Raw genomic sequence first — 18,651 nt, forward strand, 5'->3', positions numbered from 1 at the left:
CCTGTTTCCATGCTTTCCCGACCCAGTCCAGGTGTCTCCTCCTCGTAGACAACCTCAGCCTTCCCCCCTTTCTGCCCGGCTCTTCATTTGTGCAGGTTTCTGGACCATCCTTTGAGCCTGGCTACTCCGCTCCATCACTGCCTCCACCCATTGCTTGCAGCCTTTTTAAAGGAGAGATTTTCCTAGTTTTGTGGTGTCTTCCCCTGCCCTAGCGTGGCTTCTGGATCCTATTGATAGGTGCCAGCATCACATGCCTGTGCCATGTTTGGAAAACAGCTGCCAAGGTTGGACTCAAGCATATGGGCTTGATCTCAGAGACACGAGAAAAACCTCCGGTTGCATTTGGTCTGTGGAGGTCTGGGAGAGATGCATCGAAGGTCTCCGCCGAGCTGCTCGCGGCCAGGCCGGGGGGTGCAGGGAGCGCTAAGACCGAGCCAAGGGCAGCGCAGATGGTGAAGGATGCAGGCAAGCCCGCTCCTGGCGTGCAGAGCAGCCCACACCCCCTCTCCTATGCAGGGCCTGTTTCTCCCCCTAAAGTGCATGGACCCACCGACATGAACAACATTACGTTGAAAAGAACCACGATGGAAATAGAAAGGTTTCCATCTCCTCCAGCCCTGCCAAAAGGCCACACCAAAGAGCTCCCTGCCCAGGGAGACCTGCCAGCTCCTTCTCCCTCGGTTTGGGTGACCGAGAGGGCACCTGAGCTGCGCCCTGGCCCTTGCCAGAAGGGCACGGGGAAGAAGAGGACATGACCGACCAGATCTTGAGCCCAGGGAGCGGTAGCATCGCACCCATTTGGCGTGTGTCAGGAGGTGGCAAGATAACAAGGCAGCTTTGGGTCCGGCTATCCGGTGGGGAGGTTAGCGCTGCCCTGCATTGCTTCATGCTGTCAAGTTGGCACGTCTACATCCCCCCGGTGCAGTCCTGGCTCTTCCTGGGCTCCCAGCACCATGTCCCAGAGCTGCCAGCTCAAGGCAACCCCCATGCCCAGGCCTCGGCTCACCTGCGCGCAGGATTGTGCCCCTTCCACTCGAAGCATGCCCATGGCCGCGCCCTGGTGCTAAGGCAGTGCCCTGCCCCTTGTCCACACTCTGGTCCTGGCATTGTGCCCCCACTCATCCCACACGCTGCTCCATGGCCATGCATGACCCATATCCAGCACCCGGTCTGCCCTCAGTGCCCAGCCTTGTGTCTGGACACCGGCGCTTACCCTATACCCAGCCTCTCCGGTGTTAACCCCACGCACAGGTGGAGGTCTGGAGCAACCTGCCAAGGTAGCACACCATACAAGAGGTGCGTTTGCTGTCTGCGCTGTCCAGATACCGTGCAAACAAAAGGCTGCATCGGGGTTCAAACTGGGACAAACATCGGGGTTCAAACTGGGACACCCCCCAGACAAAGCCTTGCCCTCTCAGGCTCAGCCCAGACTGAGACCCTTTCGTACGTACCTCTGGGGGTCGGACAGAGGAGACTTTTTGAGCATCCTCGATCTGAAATGACTCCTGAGAGCTGCCTCGAGGGTCCTTCTCCTACCTAGAGACAGAGACCTCGTGGTTTTCTCCCGGCTTCAGGCAGGCGGGTGGGAATGGACAGGCACGTGAAGGGGTTAACACGATGTGCTGGTTAAACCATCCCCTTGTCATGACAGACCCTGCTGTTCCAGGCTGCAGGCCCTTGGCAATAAAATGAGGGGTAATTTCATCCCGTCACCTGCTGCTGACCCATTTAAAGAGCCCAGAAGCAGGGCAGGGCTCCTGCCAGCCCCTGCCTCTCCGGGGCTGGCTGGCGGCAATGCTTGCGGCAGCCTCCCGCAACCTCCTCGCTCGAGATGGGGATGCAGGACCCCTGCCTGCTCCCAACTCCCGGGGCTGGATGCTACCCTCCGCGGGGGTACATGAATGCACATCTGTGCCAGCTGTTACTCCCCTGCCAGCCCCGGGGGCTTGTGCCAGCTCCTTTCCTGACTCCGGCCTTCAGCAGGCTGCCCGCAGATGGCAGCACAACCTTACACTTCCCCAGCCAAGTTCCCCCGAGCCAGGGAAAATGCAGCCAGGCCAGAGACATCTGCTTCGTCCACCCAGCCCCTGATGGCAACCGCTCGGCAGCTGCTGCTCACCCTCCGCGGCGAGGAGAACGGTCTCCTCCGCTGCGACGGAGCAGAGACTGAGATCAGCCCAGAGATTTCAGCTAGGAAACCATGCTGGGGTCTTTCTGAGCTCTTTGCAGCAGGAGAATCGCACTAGGGTTTGTTTTCTGTCGTCAAAACCAAGTGAACAGTAAAGAGCTGCCATTTTCTGAGCAGGCCTTGGTGGAAGGAGGGGTGCTGGAGTCTGGACAGGCGGACAGCCACTGCCGCGAGCATGGGGAGTCGGGTCCTCTGCGTGTCTTTGGGACACTCGTCCCCTACCTAGTGCGGTGCAAAGGGGACGTGTGATACTGCTGGCATAAGCAATAGGCATTGCAATTATTTCCTATCCGGGGCACATTAACACTAAGTGTCCCCCAAACTGCCCCAGCTCCACCTTGCTGGGTCTGTTCCCCCCGACTTGGGCTGCCCCCTGGCCAGCTGCTCCCCCCGCGTGAGAGTCAGGACAGCAAATAATCTGTGCTCAGAGACGCTGGCTGCTGGGATTAGCGCTCCCGCCGCTCTTAACGATATCTGTGACGGCTGGACGGCCGCCGCAGTCACCCGCGCCCGAGCACCGCGGCAGACCTGGTAAGAGCTTCCCGAGGCTTGTTTAGCTCCCAAAGAAACCACATCTGGTGGGCTGGGAAGGGAGGTCGGATCATGCAAGCGGTGGTGCTAGGATAGCTGATGCTCCGACACCGGCTTTTATGGCTTTGCAGGGCATCGTGGAGCGCTGTCTCCATCCCAGTCTCTGTAATCATTGCTGCTAGCTGAGGTGGACCCAGGCTTTAGACGTGGCCCATGAGCTCTGTCTCTTCATGTGCAATAAGACGTCCAGCAAGGAGAGGGCAAAGGAAGGTGTTTGGGGAAGGGGATGGAGCAAAGGGATGAGGATTGGCCTGTCCTTGCAAGGGAGGGCTGGAGGAAAGGGTTATATCACAGCATGATCGGTTGGGAAGTTTCGACAGTGAAGATCTCCACGTTCCCACAGGATGGGGCGGGGAGCAAGGGATTGGGGCGGCTGATAGCCGCGGGGCTTGGGGGCACGGGTCCGGCCCTGGAAGCAGAAGGGAGAGGAGACGGCGTCGTGAATAGACTCGCACTGCCAGCCCGTTCCCTCGGCGGGAGGGTTGAGAAGCAGAGGGAATGGAGAAGCCCACTCTCACTCTCTCCCCCAGCTCTTACCAAGGGCAGGTCCCAAAACCAGTCACCCTCTCTTTTCCACTTCATCGCCCATTGCTCCACCACGCCCTGCCCTGAGGGGCTCTCCCCACTCTGCTCTCACCTGGCCTCTGCACCTGGGGCCTGCCTTTTCTTGCTAAACCTTTTCTCCCGTCTCGCCCTAGCAGGTGCATGAGTGCTGGTGGTAAGACGGGACTTCTCAACAGCCATGGACAGGTTACAGCTACGGGTAAGGCAAAGCCTGCAGAGCTCACAGCTTCTTTGCTGCTTTTGCTCCCTTTGCCAAGGGTTGCCAACATCAGCTCCCAGTGGCAAATAGGAAGGAAAGCAGATGACATACCTGTGTCTAAATAATGCATTAGCAGGCCAGGAAGTGCTTTGATTCATCTCTCTGCTGCAGCACTGAGACTCCACTGACCTACAGGATCCATGATCCCAGCTAACACGGGAATAAGCGGCAGCAGCAGCTGGCCCGCGCTTTCCCTCTTTCTTCCTCTGCGCTCTTGCTCCTGCATTTTGTGAGCAGCTCGCCCTATCTGCTCCCTGCCCCACGTGGATCCCGATCCGTGCGTGCGAGCTGCCTGACACAGGCACAGAGGGGCTGCGTGTCGCATGAGTTAATCCTCTCCCATGCAGATGCCAAGAGGAGATGATGGTGCTATAAATAGTTGGTGAGGTCCTGTTGGTTCCAGCTCCTCTTTGCAAAGAGCAGGCAGGCATTAGAGAGAATTTATGTTCAGTCTGGAAGGAGATGGAAAATTTTTCAATATTGCACGACTAAAAGAAATGGCAGAAAGTGTTACAGCTTATGGTAGAGAGGGGTAAGTGTCTCTCGATGGCACTACAGTATAACAGGTGACAGGAAGCGGCACAGGCTGTTTCCTCCAGAAAGCAAGTGCTGCAGAGAAGACACAAGTCACAAGACTATGCAGAAAAATAAAGCAAAGGTTGTGGCTAGATGAGTGCATGGAGTGAAATGGGGAGCTTGGAAAGATAATGTCCATGAGCGGGACCACGAACACCTAGAAAAGCTTGAAGGACGGCTGCAAAGAGGATGGAGGTGGGCTGTTCTCAGTGGAGGCAGATGACAGAAGGAGCAATGGGCTCTAGCTGCAGCAAGGGAAGTTGAGGTTAGATATTAAGGAAAACTGTATCACGAGGAGGGTAGTGAAGCACTGGAAGAGGCTCCCCAGAGAGGCGGTGCAGTCTCCATCCTTGGAGGTGTTCAAGACCCAACTAGACAAAGCCTTGGCTGGGATGATCTAGTTGGGCTGGTCCTGCTTGGAGCAGGGGTTGGACTCCTGGGGTCCCTTCCAGCCCTTATGGTCTGTGGCTGTATGAAAAGGAGGACACTTTACCCTGGACCCTGAAATGAATGGGGAACCACTGCCTGTATGCCAGAAGGGAGGATGTGGGTCTGCTCAGAGGAGGAAGCAGTGTCCAGATGCTGCAGCCAGGAAAGCTGGGATTTGGAGAGGCTGCAAAAGAAGGGGTTTTGATGAGAGGAGATGACAGCCTGAACAGAGCACCGCCTGGCTGCCAACAGTTTTGGCAGTTTCCCACGCTGTGGAAGCAGGGAGGAAGCAAGCGCTCTTCAGCTAAGGTCGTGCCGTGACTGGCACTTCACTGGGACCTTGAAGGGGGACAATTAACTCTTGCAAACTCCACTAGAGAAAAAGGGCCCTGGCAATAACAGGCACGCTGGGTTAAATCAGCTTCTGATTGAACTGTTTCTTTAAGACACAGTTTGCAGTGATTCCAGCTGGTCTGCTGCAAAGTGCCATATATGTGTGTGTGGTGTGTATATAAATATATGCATATATATATATATATATATATATATATACACACACACACACATATATATACATATATATATATGCACACATATGCATGCATATATATACACACACACACATATGCATATATATATGCATATATATATTTACACACACATGCATGCATATATATATACACACGCATGCACATATACACACACACATGCATGCATATATATACACACACACATGCATGCATATATGCATATATATACACACACACATGCATGCATATATATATATATATACACACATATGCATGCATATATATACACACACACACATGCATATATATATGCATATATATATATATATATATACACACACATATGCATGCATATATATATATATTCCATGGCACTGCTACGGATTAACTTCCTGGTGCAGCAGTGCTGGGAGCTTCGTGAAAGTCTGGTTTGTATCCCGTACAGGAGCTCGTAGTAAAACCAAATCAGACTCTTATCGAGCACAGAATAAAAACCCACAGCTCATTCGGGGTCCATCTGCCTGCCACAGCTTCTAGCTAACAACATGCTATGTGGAATAACATGTCCACTTGGCACATGTGGGAAGCAATTTCCTTTCTCTCCCTTCCTTCCTGTCTCAGTCGTACTGAAACCACACGTCTCTTCTGTTTGCAGCAGACCTCCAGCAGCCGGGGCCTCCTCAAGCTGCCTCGGATGGAAGTGAAGTGGATCCATGTGACGCTGATCTTCTTTTTCTTGCTCTCTGTTGCCATGACCGGCTGCTTCTTGTGGCAGTACAGTCTCCCCAAAGTGGAGCCGGGTGAGTATGGATCAGTCGGGCTCTGCGCCGTTTGGAGGCGACGCCTAGGATTTTGGTGATGTTCACATGAAGGGTTTTCTGCCTGTGTCAACTCCCTGGATTGAGCTCTACAGTATTTTAGAGGGGCTCTGCAGGGACCTAGCTAACAAAGGGAAAGCAGTCAGCACAGCCCTTTCCTCCCCATATATCCCTATTTCTCAACATTCGTATCTCATTGCACAGTCTCCTTTCTCAGCTAGTCAGGGGAAGGAAACAGAAGTATCTAACAAAGTGTGGAAAGCACTATCCAGTCAGCCAGGTGCCTCTCTTGAATTATTCCCAGGTCCATCTGGAATGGAGGGGAGGTCAGAAGCCGTGCAAATGTGTCCCCGCTATCCAGAACCAGTCCCGCTGGATCACCCGATCCCCATCCTGAAGGATGCACTGGAGAAGGTTTGTGGGGTAGGATGGAGGGGCTGCATGTTTTTAATTCCAGCCTTATTCCTAGGTGCAGACACTTCCTTATTGCATGGTCTTCTGTACTGTGTCTGTATGAAAAACGAGAGAACTGAGCAGCCGCGGTCCTGTTGCTTTGCCTTCAGTACTATGTAAGGCTGTAGAACAGGCCGTTAAGGAAAGACTAATTAAGATGTGGAGGTAGATAGAACATGGTGGAAAATGAAATGCGGCTCTATTATAAAAGACTGGATAACTTAATATCTTTCTACAATAAAAGTATTATCTTCAAAAATTTCAGTAAATCATTTGATACTGCACCTTGCAGGAAATTACTACCTATAGCGGAGAAGATGGGGGTTAATACTAAAATTGGAAGTCAAATAATAATAAGATGGCTCAAGGAGAAACTCCAGTGGGCTACATTGAAGGGGAGCCATGAGACCAGAGAACGGTTTCTGGTGGTGTTTCTCAAGGATCACTAATTTCATTAATCAGGCATCCAGATTGTAGCCGTATTGATCTAACGGAAAAAGCAATCAGGGCTCATGGTTGAGGTAATATCTTTTATTAGACCAACAGGATTTTTGCAAAAAATTAAAGAAATGTTTTTGCAAAAATGTTGTTGATCTAATAAAAGATATCACCTCTGCCGTGAGCCTCGATGGCTAATTTCATTAATGGCCTTTATGCAAGAACCAGGTTCGTGATTATGAAAACTGCAGATGACACAAAGTTGGGGGTCACTGTGAATGCTGCGGAGGATACGATGGACACACAAGAGGGGTAACCTTGGGCTGCAGTAATAACATGGTACAACACTTCGAAGCCATGCACTAAGACCGATACCAAGACCTTTGGATGCAAGCTGGTTGCTCGTGCGCTGGGGGATGTGGGACAGGAGGAATCTCAATGTATTAGCCCGTCACAGAATGACGATGAGCCAACGCAACGACGTGATGTGGCTGCGCAAACACCGAGGCAGTTGTAGGACATGTCAGCCAAGACACAGGGAGCGATTGATAGCAGCCCCGACTTGGGTGCCCATTAGCAAGACCTCATCTACAATATGGGGCATAATCCTCCCATCCCTGCTAGGCACGCAGAGTGAAGAGGCCATGGCCCTGCAGGAGCCCAGGACATGGGTGATGACCTCCATCTCCCTAGGTCTCCTCCTCTGGCAAGTCAGAGTATTGGAGACCTTTAGGTTTTTTGTACCGAAGATCCATTACGAGGTGTCGGGGGACGCTTTGCAGCTGTGGCACGTGAGAGGGGTCAGAACAGGTATTCTTGTAAATACTTTTACATTTAACATGTATTACATGATTGCCTCTGACTGCAGGGCTCTAATGTTGATGCCCTGTGTGCTCTCTGCCAATCCTATGCCCTTAAAACCACCTTGACCACAACCCCTTCCATAGCCTTGGTTATCCTCTGGGCTAGTACAAAGATAACAACATCCAGCTCAATTATTGCCACAATCTACATGTGCATGCCCAAGACCCTCCCAGTAATGCAAGAGCTTCAGAAGAAAGCACTCAGGGATGAACCTAGCAGGACCCTGGAGAACGAAGGGCCTCCAGACACTTCAGGAGCTCGTCGTGCCCTTCTGCAATAATTCCCATTCCTAATGACATATCTAGCCCTTACAGTTCCTCCTGGCGTCCTGCCTGAACTTCACAAGCTCCCACAACGTTTCTGAAAAGAAGATTTGCCTTTCTGGCAGCAGGGTTGTTATTTTCATGGCCAGGTTTATCGGGTCCGAAGTGTCAGCGATGGCTGAAGTTCTGGTAGGGTCCCTCCATAACGTGCATGTAAGATGGCTTGAGCTAAGTTTATGGACAGTTCGCACTTGGCCGAACTCTGCTGGTATTGAGGGAGTCGTAGCATGGGCAAGGGCGTTTGTGTTTTCAGAGCACGTCGTTATTTCAGAGACGACAGAGGGATGTGGGAGGGGTTGGGATGGGCACTTTCATAGTTGGTCCTCTATGGACTTCTCCTTTAATGAATCTGCAGCCGGGGAGTTAGTGGGGTAGGATGTGCCTTGAGTTCCCTTCATCTTGCCAAGCACCCAGCACCTTGTTTCTGATGTGCTTTCCCACCTCCTTTCCTGCAAATAAGTGGTGTGAAAGAGATGAAGGTTCTCTATAGGAGATACAAGAGTAGCACTGGCCGTGTCTGATGTTTGTTGGATGAAGTTTAAGTGATGGGCACCAGCTGAGGTGGACCATTGGTCAAAAATGTTTGGTTGAAAGACGTTGATGAATCTGAGGGCAGGATGCTATTTGCTCGGCAGTAAGTGTGGGGCGTTTCTCCCGTTTTGCACCAATACACTACAGAATCAGAGACTCACAGACAACGAGGACTGGAAGGGAGCTCGGGAGGTCACATCTAGTCCAACCCCTGCTCCAAGCAGGACCAGCCCCAGCTACATCATCCCAGACAAGGCTTTGCTGTGGTATGGAGTCATCTCTCTGTTCTCCTGTCAGCCTGGTAGCAAACTCACGACCATTTTCTCGTTATCACCCAGGTGGACACGCTGCTGCGCAACAAAATCCATAGCCCAGGCCTCTCCACCATGTCTGCCATCGTTATCTACAATGATACTGTGCTCTGGACTGGTAACTTTGGGAAGAAAAATGGCTCTAACCCCTTCTCAGCAATGCCTAACGAGTATACCATTTACAGGTGAGACAGCAGGTTCCTTTGCAAGAGGGGTTTTCTTGTACCCCAGAACTAGCCAATGGGTTAGAGGAACATTTCTGTACCAGTGCCCCTCGACGGAAAAAGAAGGGATGTGCACACTTTGCCACTCGATTCCCCGTGCAAATCTAGGTCAGTCACAATGAGAAAGCTCCCATAAATCCTTCCCTCTCCCTGCCTTACCTCCAGCTACAATAAGAAAAGAGTCTGCTGTTGCAACTAGTGTCGCCGGGAGCCTTTTTCGATTTAAAAAAAGCACAGTATGTGTTTATGCAAATTTAGACCTGGACAGTAGCGTTCGTTATCTCCCCAAATTATTGCACGATGATTGCAAATGGAAGCATTTACCTTTTGGAAGGAAATTTTGAGGGGTTTTTATCTGAATGAGGTCAAGTTTTTCTAACTTGTTTTTTAATTCAAGCAACATCAACTGTTCTTCAAGTCTGTAAGAGTGAAAAGAAATGTGATTTCCCCCTTGTAGAAAAATCTAGTCGGCATTTTCAGTTCCAAGTAGAGCAAAACTCTATGGAGTCAGAAACGTGGCATGGACATAGTCTCCAGTGAAGATCAGTGTTTTGGGGCTTGGGAAATAAATGGATTTAATTTAACAACAGAACGAATATTTGGAAATGTGTTTTATGAGCAGTGCTGCATCACTGTAGTTGTGTAGGAAGTATTTGGCATGACGTGGTAGCTTGAAAGACCTTGGACCAGGGACTCGTTAGTGCTGGAAGAGCTGCTGGAGATGACCCGCTTTGCTGTTTGTGTCATAACAGGATTGCCAGCATCTCCAAAGTCTTCCCCACGATCATGCTGTACCGACTGTGGGAAGAAGGAAAGGTAACGTCTTTGGATGACCCCCTGGAGCGTTACACTCGGGGCTTCGTTATCAAAAATCCCCTGGGGCGGCTAAGGGAAGCTGAACAAAGATACACGGCCGACGGGCTGGTCTTTCTGGAGAAGGGGTCGCTGCCTCTCAAGCCGTCACCCGTCACCCTGCGCAGAATGGCCAGCCAGCTCTCAGGTAACAAAACCCCTCCGCTTCCCCCCTGCAGACCTCACCAGGGCCTCCAAATGGGTGCAAGGCCCCAGCTAAAAGAGCCAAACTCCCTTTCCCCAGTGAGGACAGATCACACTAGAGGAACGCAAACCCCCTGCTTGGCATTTGCAAGTTAACACAGTCCCGTCCTGATGCTCGTCCTGCAGATTTCTGCAGTTGCACTAGCATCTTTGTGATCTTCTCCCAGCGAGTCCAAGAACAGGTGACCGAAAGGAGGCCTCTCTCCATGCTAGATGCTGCCTATTGACTGAGCAAGCCGTGGCCATGGCAGGAGCTGCTGCATGTCTCTTCTTGGCTGCGTCTTGTCAGAGTATTTTTTTCCTGTAAAGCGAGAGTCTGCATTGCTACTGGTAGTGTAGATGTACTAGTAGGTTGGCTACTGATACGAGAGGCAAGAGCCAGGTCCCACACCCCAACGTTTTATTGTTTAAACCCCCAAAGCACAAGAATACACACCAATTCCTGTGTCCCTCAAGTGACCTGTGACACGGTCACGGTATTGATTCTCCTATAGTATCAAGGGGAGTTGGGAGCGTGGAGGAGGATGGCATACAGCTCAGTAGCAGGGCTTTTTGGATCTACACATTAGATTACAATGGAGCATGAAGTCAATTGATTCCCTCAGCACTGCCTGAATAGAAATGCCACTACTGCTATTCTGGGCAACGGTTCAGCTTCACCCCTGGACCCCAGAACAGCCACTGCCCAAGAGGCACAGGAGCTTCTCGAGGCCCACTGAGGCCAGTCAAGGACCCTGCTGGGGTCATACAGGCCTTGTTACACAGGCTGATTCGCCTTGCCCTATTATTGCGTGGAGCACTGTTCTGGACCCAGTGTGTTTCAGCAGCACATTTGCCGTGCCGTTTATACACCGTGCAATAATCATGGCTGTCTCGGTGGGCACGCGAGTCTTCACTTTCAGCTCATTATTGCGCTGGCCCAGTGAACGTGTCCAAATGTTTTCCCTCGTATAAGTGAGTAGGTATCTCTCGCTGTTGATACCCGATTGTTCCCATTGCACAGGACTTCCTAGGAGGCTCCGGTCCACTAGCCTGCTGTGGAAGGGAAGCACACAAGAAGCACTTGCTCTCCTGAAGGATGATGTTTTGGTGGCTGATCCAGGAACCAGGTCAGATAAATGCAACATTTACATTTCTCTCGAGGGGCAGGCCTCTCCTTCGGGTGACTGCAGCGCTGTTCGGTGGCTAAGGAATCAGTGCCAGCATTACAAATAGCTGCATCGAGGCAAAAAGACATGACAGAAACTACCTCTGCAGTGGGGAAGGGACAAGTTGAGATCACAGTGATCCAATACAGAAAGACAGCATGTTTGTCTGCTAAATATGTGGCATGATAATAGAGTCATTGGACCAGATTTTCAATGGAGCCTGAAGACGCTGCCTTCCCAAACCGCCTAAGCAGGCTCAGGCTATTGATTTCAGCTCCCGCAGGCAGGGGTACGCGACTGTTTAACGTAGTGAAGGGTAAAGGGAAGAAACCATCCTTTCCAAAACCTGTGTTTTCGCAAGGACGTAAATCCCAGCTCAGTCCTTCCAGCCCGGGAATGAACTAGTTAAATTCTTCCTACATAGCTACTTTTGAAAATCCTACTGGGCAGCTTTCAGCTTAATTAGGGAACTGCATACCTTTGAAAATCTGGCCAATTCTTATTGTCAATAGAAGCTATAAATATTTATCATGATTAAAAATGATGTTATAAGCATGCTGTCTAGGCTTCAAAGTCAAGCACTCGGAAAATGTCAGAATTTAAGCTGCCTGTTGACAATTTAGAAGGCACAAGCCGAGCAAGATCCAGTGTTTGGAAGCTGAAGCTAGACATATTCCAACTAAGTGGGACTAAATTACAAACTTTTCAGATGTTTTAATTTAGTAGGAGAGCAGTTTGCTTAGGCATGTGGCAGACTCTCTGTCATGAACAGGCTTTAAATAAACTTTGTCCATTTGCTTCCCAAAAGTCTGCTCCGTTTCAGCTAGAAGTTATGGGCTCGGTGCAGGAAAACGTGGTAAAATGGTAGTCTGTATTATTCAGGAAGGTTTACTAGGTGATTATTAATATATTCTAGGAGCAGAGGGACCCATAATCTATGCAGGCGTGAGTCTGGCACTCATCGCTGAAGCACTTGTGGGGCCAGAATCTATTTCTCCCGCTCCAAGCCTCTGAAAGTCTGCTAACGCATCTGCTTTTGAACACATCAGTGTCTTATCTAAAGACTGAGTGACCAAAAGCAGTGAGGAGGAAGACGAAGGTCCATGCGTTTTTTGTTGTAGTAGTTTTTCAAGGACTCCAGCAGCGCGGAAGAGCATCACACCAAGTCCACGTGTGCACCGATTTGGTGTAACAGGCCGAAGTGTGCACGCCCACGCATGCTGCTTTGTGTCCATAAACACCGGGCCATTTTAAGATTTAAAGGATCTCATGGACTTAATGATTCATGGACTTATGCTTCTTAAGGATGTGACACAACTTCAAAGCTTGACGCTACCGTGCGGCATAAACTGGTTTAAGAGCTTCTCACACCTTAAGATGCTTTAAGTGCTTAAACCTACAAAACCACTTAACTGGGACTTCCATGGCCTGCTGCTGTGCAGGCCTTCAGCCCGCATCTGTTTGTTATCATATAATAGAGATAATTAACACAAAAAATGTATTGCTGCTAAATATAAGGCCTGGTAAATAAGGTTCTGGAGACGATGCCTGTGGCATGTATTCTTTGTAGTATTTTTCCCCCCCTCGCTCCCTGCCTCTTAAGCGTGTTGTAATGTACCTGACGGTAATGCAGACGGGCGGTGTTAACGGTGCTGTTGCATCTCACCCGCGGCGCTCCCTGCCTCACCGCGAATCCTGAGTCACCAAACAGGAAAAAACTCTCTCCTTTTCTCCATCCCTTCTTCATTCCCCCTCTTCTAATTGCTTTGGAAGTGGCTCCAGGTCACAAGACAGCAGGTTCGGGATATCTCCGTTCCTAGTTTCCATTAGGGTACGTGACACTTTCTGCTCATGAAAGAACTGGGTCCTTGACTTCCATGTGTCAGGTATCCAGGTGAAGGGTGTTTGCGCCCGAAAGCTTGCAATTAAAGACCTTTTTTTTTTGTAAAAATCTTGTTGGTCTAATAAAAGATATCCTCTTTACTATGAGTCCTGATTGCCTGGGTCACTGACGGCATTTATAACACGTCTGTCACCGCAGCACTGGTGAAGGCCAGGGCTCTTGCAGGCCTATTGAAGGATGACACTGAGATGCATGTCTCTCTCGTTGCAGATGCCATTACAGTAATTTGGCTTTCTCACTGATGGCCCACGTGTTGGCTGATCGTGCTGCTGCGGGGGAATACCAGCGCTGGGTTTCGGAGAATATCTTGGATCGCTTGGGCATGGAGGACACCGGCTTTGACATCACACCGCCCATCCGTTCCCAAATGGCAGTGGGCTTCTACAGCAGCGGGCAGCCAGCTCCCCTGTACGACCTGGGCTGGTACCGGCCCTCCGGCCAGATGTACTCCACAGCCGCTGACCTGGCCAAGCTGGCGATGGTTTTCCTAGGCACCTACCACCGACGCCTCTTAGAGCCTGATACTGTGAAGACGATGCTGACACCTCTCTTCAAATGCTCGAGGGACTACTTCGCCAACAAGACCGGCACCCCCTGGGAGATCAATGAGCAGCTGGGCTATGATGTCATCCGAAAAGACGGCGACCTGGATGGCTATTCGGCGACCTTTTCCCTCATCCCCAAGCTCCGCTTAAGCTTCATCGTTCTGATGGCGGGCCCCAGGCCTCAGGGGGGGGATATCGTGACGCAGACGTACGAGACCCTTATCCCCGCCATGGAGACGGCCTTCCGGGAAGCAGAGAAGAGCCTGAACGCTCCCCCAAGCCCCGCTCCCTACGTGGGCTACTACACGTACTCCAACTTGACCTTTTACGAGATCAAAGCTGGATCTCACGGGGTGCTGGTCATGCAGCAGTTTGGGCCCCACATAGAAGAACTGATCCCTGAAAACTACCGGACCATCAAGCTTCACCACCTGGAGGACCGGGTCTTCCAGGTGGTCTTCGACAAGGAGTTCCCATGCGTCCTGCGCCTGGGCTCTGCCTCCGTCTCTCTAGAGACCCAGGATGGGCAGCTATTTAATTTCTACCCTTTCGACCGCAAGTGTTTGTCTCCTGGCTTTGATGCTCCCGGGCTAAACACGTACAATGTGGTGCGCATACACCGCAAGCCTGTCTTCTACAGCTAACTGATGGGGCTTCGGGTCGGTGTCTCCCCCACTCTCTTGTCCTCGTGGCTTTGGAGAGGCCACATTAAAGGGAAAGATGATGGCCACTAACCGTTTCATACAACACTTTTTCTTTCCTGGACTGACTCCAGTGGCTCGTCTCCCCCGGTCCTGCGAGTCCAGCTGGGTGTTGGGGACGCGCGCAAAAATGACGTTCTGGCCTGTGCTGGATGGATGCTATATGGACGCCAGTGAAGACCCTCAACCGCAGCAGAGCGGCTTTGACCACCATCAGGGTGCTCGAGACTGGCCTCAGCGCGTCTCTGAGAAGGTCTCTTCTGGTGTCCGGCGTTTTCGATGCACCGCCTTGCATCGGACCCGCACCGTGGTCTTGGACAAGTCACTTCCTTTCCCTCTATTTTAGCTATCTCATTGTAAAAGGAGGCTTATAGGACCTCTCTCATGAGATGCTGAGCTAATGACTCATTAGCTAATGCCTGCGTGGAAATATTAGTCACAAAACCAGTATTCAGCACCGCTATGAGCTGGAGCCCATAGGCCTTCCTACCCCGAGTACCTCGCTCCCTGTTATCAAATGATCATTCACGTCGTTAGCAGCGTAGGGTCAGGGCTACCGCAGTTAAATACGGATCCGGTCGTAAGCTGGTGTAAAGCAGCATTGCTCTGCTGGAGTCGATGGATGAGCTTTCCAGACGGTGTCAGCAGTGTTGTTTCATTGGAAGAACAGACGTGGTCCCCAGCTGGCAAACATCAGCATCGCTCCATTGCGGCGAAAGGCAGAGATCTACACCTGCTTAGAAATCAGAGCAGCTCCAGTGGAGTCGATAGGGGTAGACGAGTGCCGTTCCTGTACGGCTCTACCAGGGAAAAGCAGTTGAAAATATGGCCAAAAGTACATGTGTGTCGGAGTTAGCGGAGATATTGTCCATCAAGCATGATGCTTGGTGCAGGAGAGAAAGTCAAGCCAGAGAACACGGCACTTTCTCTCGGCGTTGTTAAGGAAGGGTTTTTTCCCCACAAATAGAGATTTTCACAGTTTGTCTCTTGCTTCTTCCCACCTTCTTTTTTTTTTTCTTCTTTAAGCCATTTGCATGATATTGTGAAATGTCATTAGAGGCTTTGACTGGAGTGGGATATGACAAGGCTTAAGGCAGAATATTCATTTCTATGAGATTAGCTGTGTCCCAAAGAGCTTCTAATAAGTGTCTTTGCCGGTTGAGATGTGAAACAATTTTGCTAACAATTGACTTGGGGTTTGATTGGATTTTATTTTGTTTTGAGGAGGCGACCTGCATTTTGAGCTATCTGGAAACTGCGTTTTCCCCAGAACTCCTAAGTTAAAAAATTAGCAGGCGAGGCTCCGGGGTCAAAACTAATAGAATAGATTTGCTGCAGTTCCCCTGTCCCTAGGGACGTCGCCAAAGTCATTTTTGCATTTCAGGAAATGCAGTTAACGGAGCAGTAATAAACACACACACACCACCTGGGAGCACTACTGCTTCCAGGAACTCTGATATGGTAGAGGACACCCTGGACACATCCACATGTGCACTTTAATGTGCAGTGCATTAAAGCATCACTAAAAATGTGCTCTTTAGTTAATGCATATTAAAATAGGCTAATGCACATTAAGTGTCACTTAAAAACCAGGGGCACCTATACATTTGACAGCGCTCTGCTCTGACGCGTGCTAATTAGCATACTTTGGAGCGAGTCTGCTAGAGCATGCTATTTAGTGCTCCAGCAACCTCCACATCACATGTACTCAGTGTCCCCATGTTTCAAAATGGTGGTGAGGGTGCTTTAACTAAAGCTTGTTGAATGAATACATGTGGCGCTGCAGGCACTTTAATTAAAGCAGCTCTCAGAGCCACTCTAATTAAAACACCTCCCTTCCCCCCTAGAGTGCATATATATAGACCCCCCCCATGCTCTTTAGTTAACGCACATTAAGACAGGCTAATGAGCATTTTCTTAGGACCTCGCATTGTACCAGATTTAATGCGCACTAACTAAAGCACATTAATGCACGTGTAGATGTGCCTGTAGTGAACATTTGCATCTCTGTGAAATAAAGGAAATTCAGCTAGATTCAAAAAGTGGTTAAATATCAAAGAACCTGATTGAGCCATTTGTGCCCAAGATTAAAAGCAATGCAGAGGCACCTCCCCGCAGAGGGAGATGGTGTTCGTGTTAGTGGGAAAGACATCCGGAGCCTGCGCGGGCTGCAGCAGAGATGGCTGCGCGGGCAGGGGTGCTGTAGAAGAAAGCAAGCGTCGTGGAACGAGCTCTAGCGCGTGCCACCTCGACAGACTAGGGGCCCTTTTTACAGGTGAAGCAGCGGTAAAACCCTTGCTGGGACAAAGCTCCATTTTGATTTCCTTTCTTGGATAAAAAACAAAAAAAGAGTTTGCATTTTAAAGCATTTTCTTTAAAACAAACCCAGTTTGTTGGTGACGTGCCACGATTTAGGATATGCAAAGAAGGTAGCCTGAGCCATTGAGAGGAAAAGGATGTGTTTGATTTATTTTAGTTGTTTAAACCTTTTATTTTTTGTTGCTAGTTGTGTTTTGTTGTGTGCACCGTGTGTTTTGTGGGATTTTTGTCAACCTCTGCTTAACTCCAACCCCTGAGAAATATTTGGGGTGGAATAAGATGTTTGTGAGAGTCAACGCCGTCATCCCTTCAGTTGGAAGTGGAGAGATCCCAGGCAAAGCGAAGGCTCCTCTCTAGCAGGATAGGACGACAACTTCATGAATACGGTCACAAAGCTGATCCCCTCGCAGAGACGCGGGACTGCTCCTTCCTAAACCAGTCCAGGTAGACATCTCTACAACCTCGTCTTGAAAGCCTCCAGTGAAGGAGGCTCCCTAACTTCCCAGCCAGCCTGTGCCATTGTCCTACTGTGCTTATAATAAAGACATTTTCCTGAGATTTGCAAAAGACAGGTGATAGCTATTTCCTAAGACTTAATTCAAGTCTTCTTTGCTGGGGTTTAAACCCACTACACCTTTTTTTCTGCCCCCTCTGGCATGAGAGGATTATTTTTCTCACTGCTCTTTACAACAGTCTTTGAAATATTTGAAAACTGCTACCACGTGCCCTACACCCCCCCCCCCCCATCTCATCTCCCCCAGAACTAAGCAAACTTACTCATTCAACCTCTCCTTAGCTTGCATTTCAACTCCTCCAGAAAAGGAGGAGGTGTCACATGCCTCTAAATCCCCCGAGGTTCTCCACATCCTCCTTAAAAGATGGTTCCCAGAGCTGGACACAATGCTCCAGCTGACTTTAACCAGCACCAAGCAGTGTTACCATCACACAATCACAGACAACGAGGGTTGAAGAGACCTCGGGAGTCGCATCTAGTCCAACCCCGTGCTCCAAGCAGGACCAGCCCCAGCTACATCATCCCAGCCAAGGCTTTGGTCTTAAAAACCTGCAAGGGTGGAGATCCAACCACCTCTCTGGATAACCTGTTTCAGTGTTTCACAACTCTCTTACTGAGAATTTTTTTCCCTAATATCCAACCTAAACCTCCCTTGCTGCAACTTAAGATCATCACTCCTTGTTCTGTCAACTTGTCTTGCTAATGATGCCCCTGTTTATACAGCCCCAACATGCAAGTGTTTCTTTTTGTGCCAGGATCACACCAGTTATCTCATGATCCACCATAACTCCCAGACCATCTCTAGCAACCCAGCCAGTTATCCCCCCCGGTCTGCATTTGATGGTACACTTGCCCTTGCTGAGTGTCATTGTGTTGCCTATAGCCCATCAAGATCAAGATTTTAACTCCATCCTCCACAGTATTTGCACCCCCTATTTTTGTATTAAGTGGAAATATTTATCAGTAAACTCTCTACTCCTGAATCCAAATCATTAATAAAGTAATTCAATGGCTTAACTTGAATGAACACTGAACTGAGACCAGTGCATTCCTACTTGAAACCACCTTGCAATATGAGAAAACCCGAGAAAAGAACCTGCATTTCAATGCAAGATAGTTCAGTTTGTGTGGCACACCATATAAATACATGTTGTGAGGTCTGCCTATAATGTTTTTTATGACTATTAAGCATCCATCTGTTCGGTTGCCCCTGTGCTGCTTGCTAAAGGATTGCCAGTGGTTAATTCAGGCAGGATTGATAGGGCAGACTCTGCTGGTAGGGTATGCTTATGTCCAAGTCCACATAGGGTCAAATAGGGTAAAAACCTTCACTGATAAGAAGGGTACCTATAGGATCTCTGAGATC

General features: G+C 49.9%; 1 protein-coding gene across 2 annotated transcripts; it reads left to right on the forward strand.

Moving 5' to 3' along the window:
• The first annotated feature begins 3,289 nt into the window (after positions 1–3,289).
• Positions 3,290–18,308, forward strand: LACTBL1 (lactamase beta like 1). 2 transcript variants are annotated; one of them, XM_006278379.4, is made up of 7 exons: positions 3,290–3,542; positions 5,793–5,937; positions 6,260–6,369; positions 8,903–9,060; positions 9,852–10,099; positions 11,159–11,264; positions 13,417–18,308. In XM_006278379.4, the coding sequence occupies exons 1-7, from the start codon at positions 3,522–3,524 to the stop codon at positions 14,393–14,395; spliced, it is 1,767 nt and encodes a 588-aa protein (XP_006278441.3). In that variant the 5' UTR covers positions 3,290–3,521; the 3' UTR covers positions 14,396–18,308. The 2 variants fall into 2 exon arrangements, with proteins under 2 accessions (XP_006278441.3, XP_059572258.1); XM_059716275.1 differs by lacking the exon at positions 3,290–3,542 and having other exon boundaries at positions 5,610–5,937.
• Positions 18,309–18,651: the final 343 nt, after the last annotated feature.

The sequence above is a fragment of the Alligator mississippiensis genome, chromosome 13 (assembly GCF_030867095.1).
Source record: "Alligator mississippiensis isolate rAllMis1 chromosome 13, rAllMis1, whole genome shotgun sequence".
Classification (NCBI taxonomy): domain Eukaryota; kingdom Metazoa; phylum Chordata; order Crocodylia; family Alligatoridae; genus Alligator; species Alligator mississippiensis.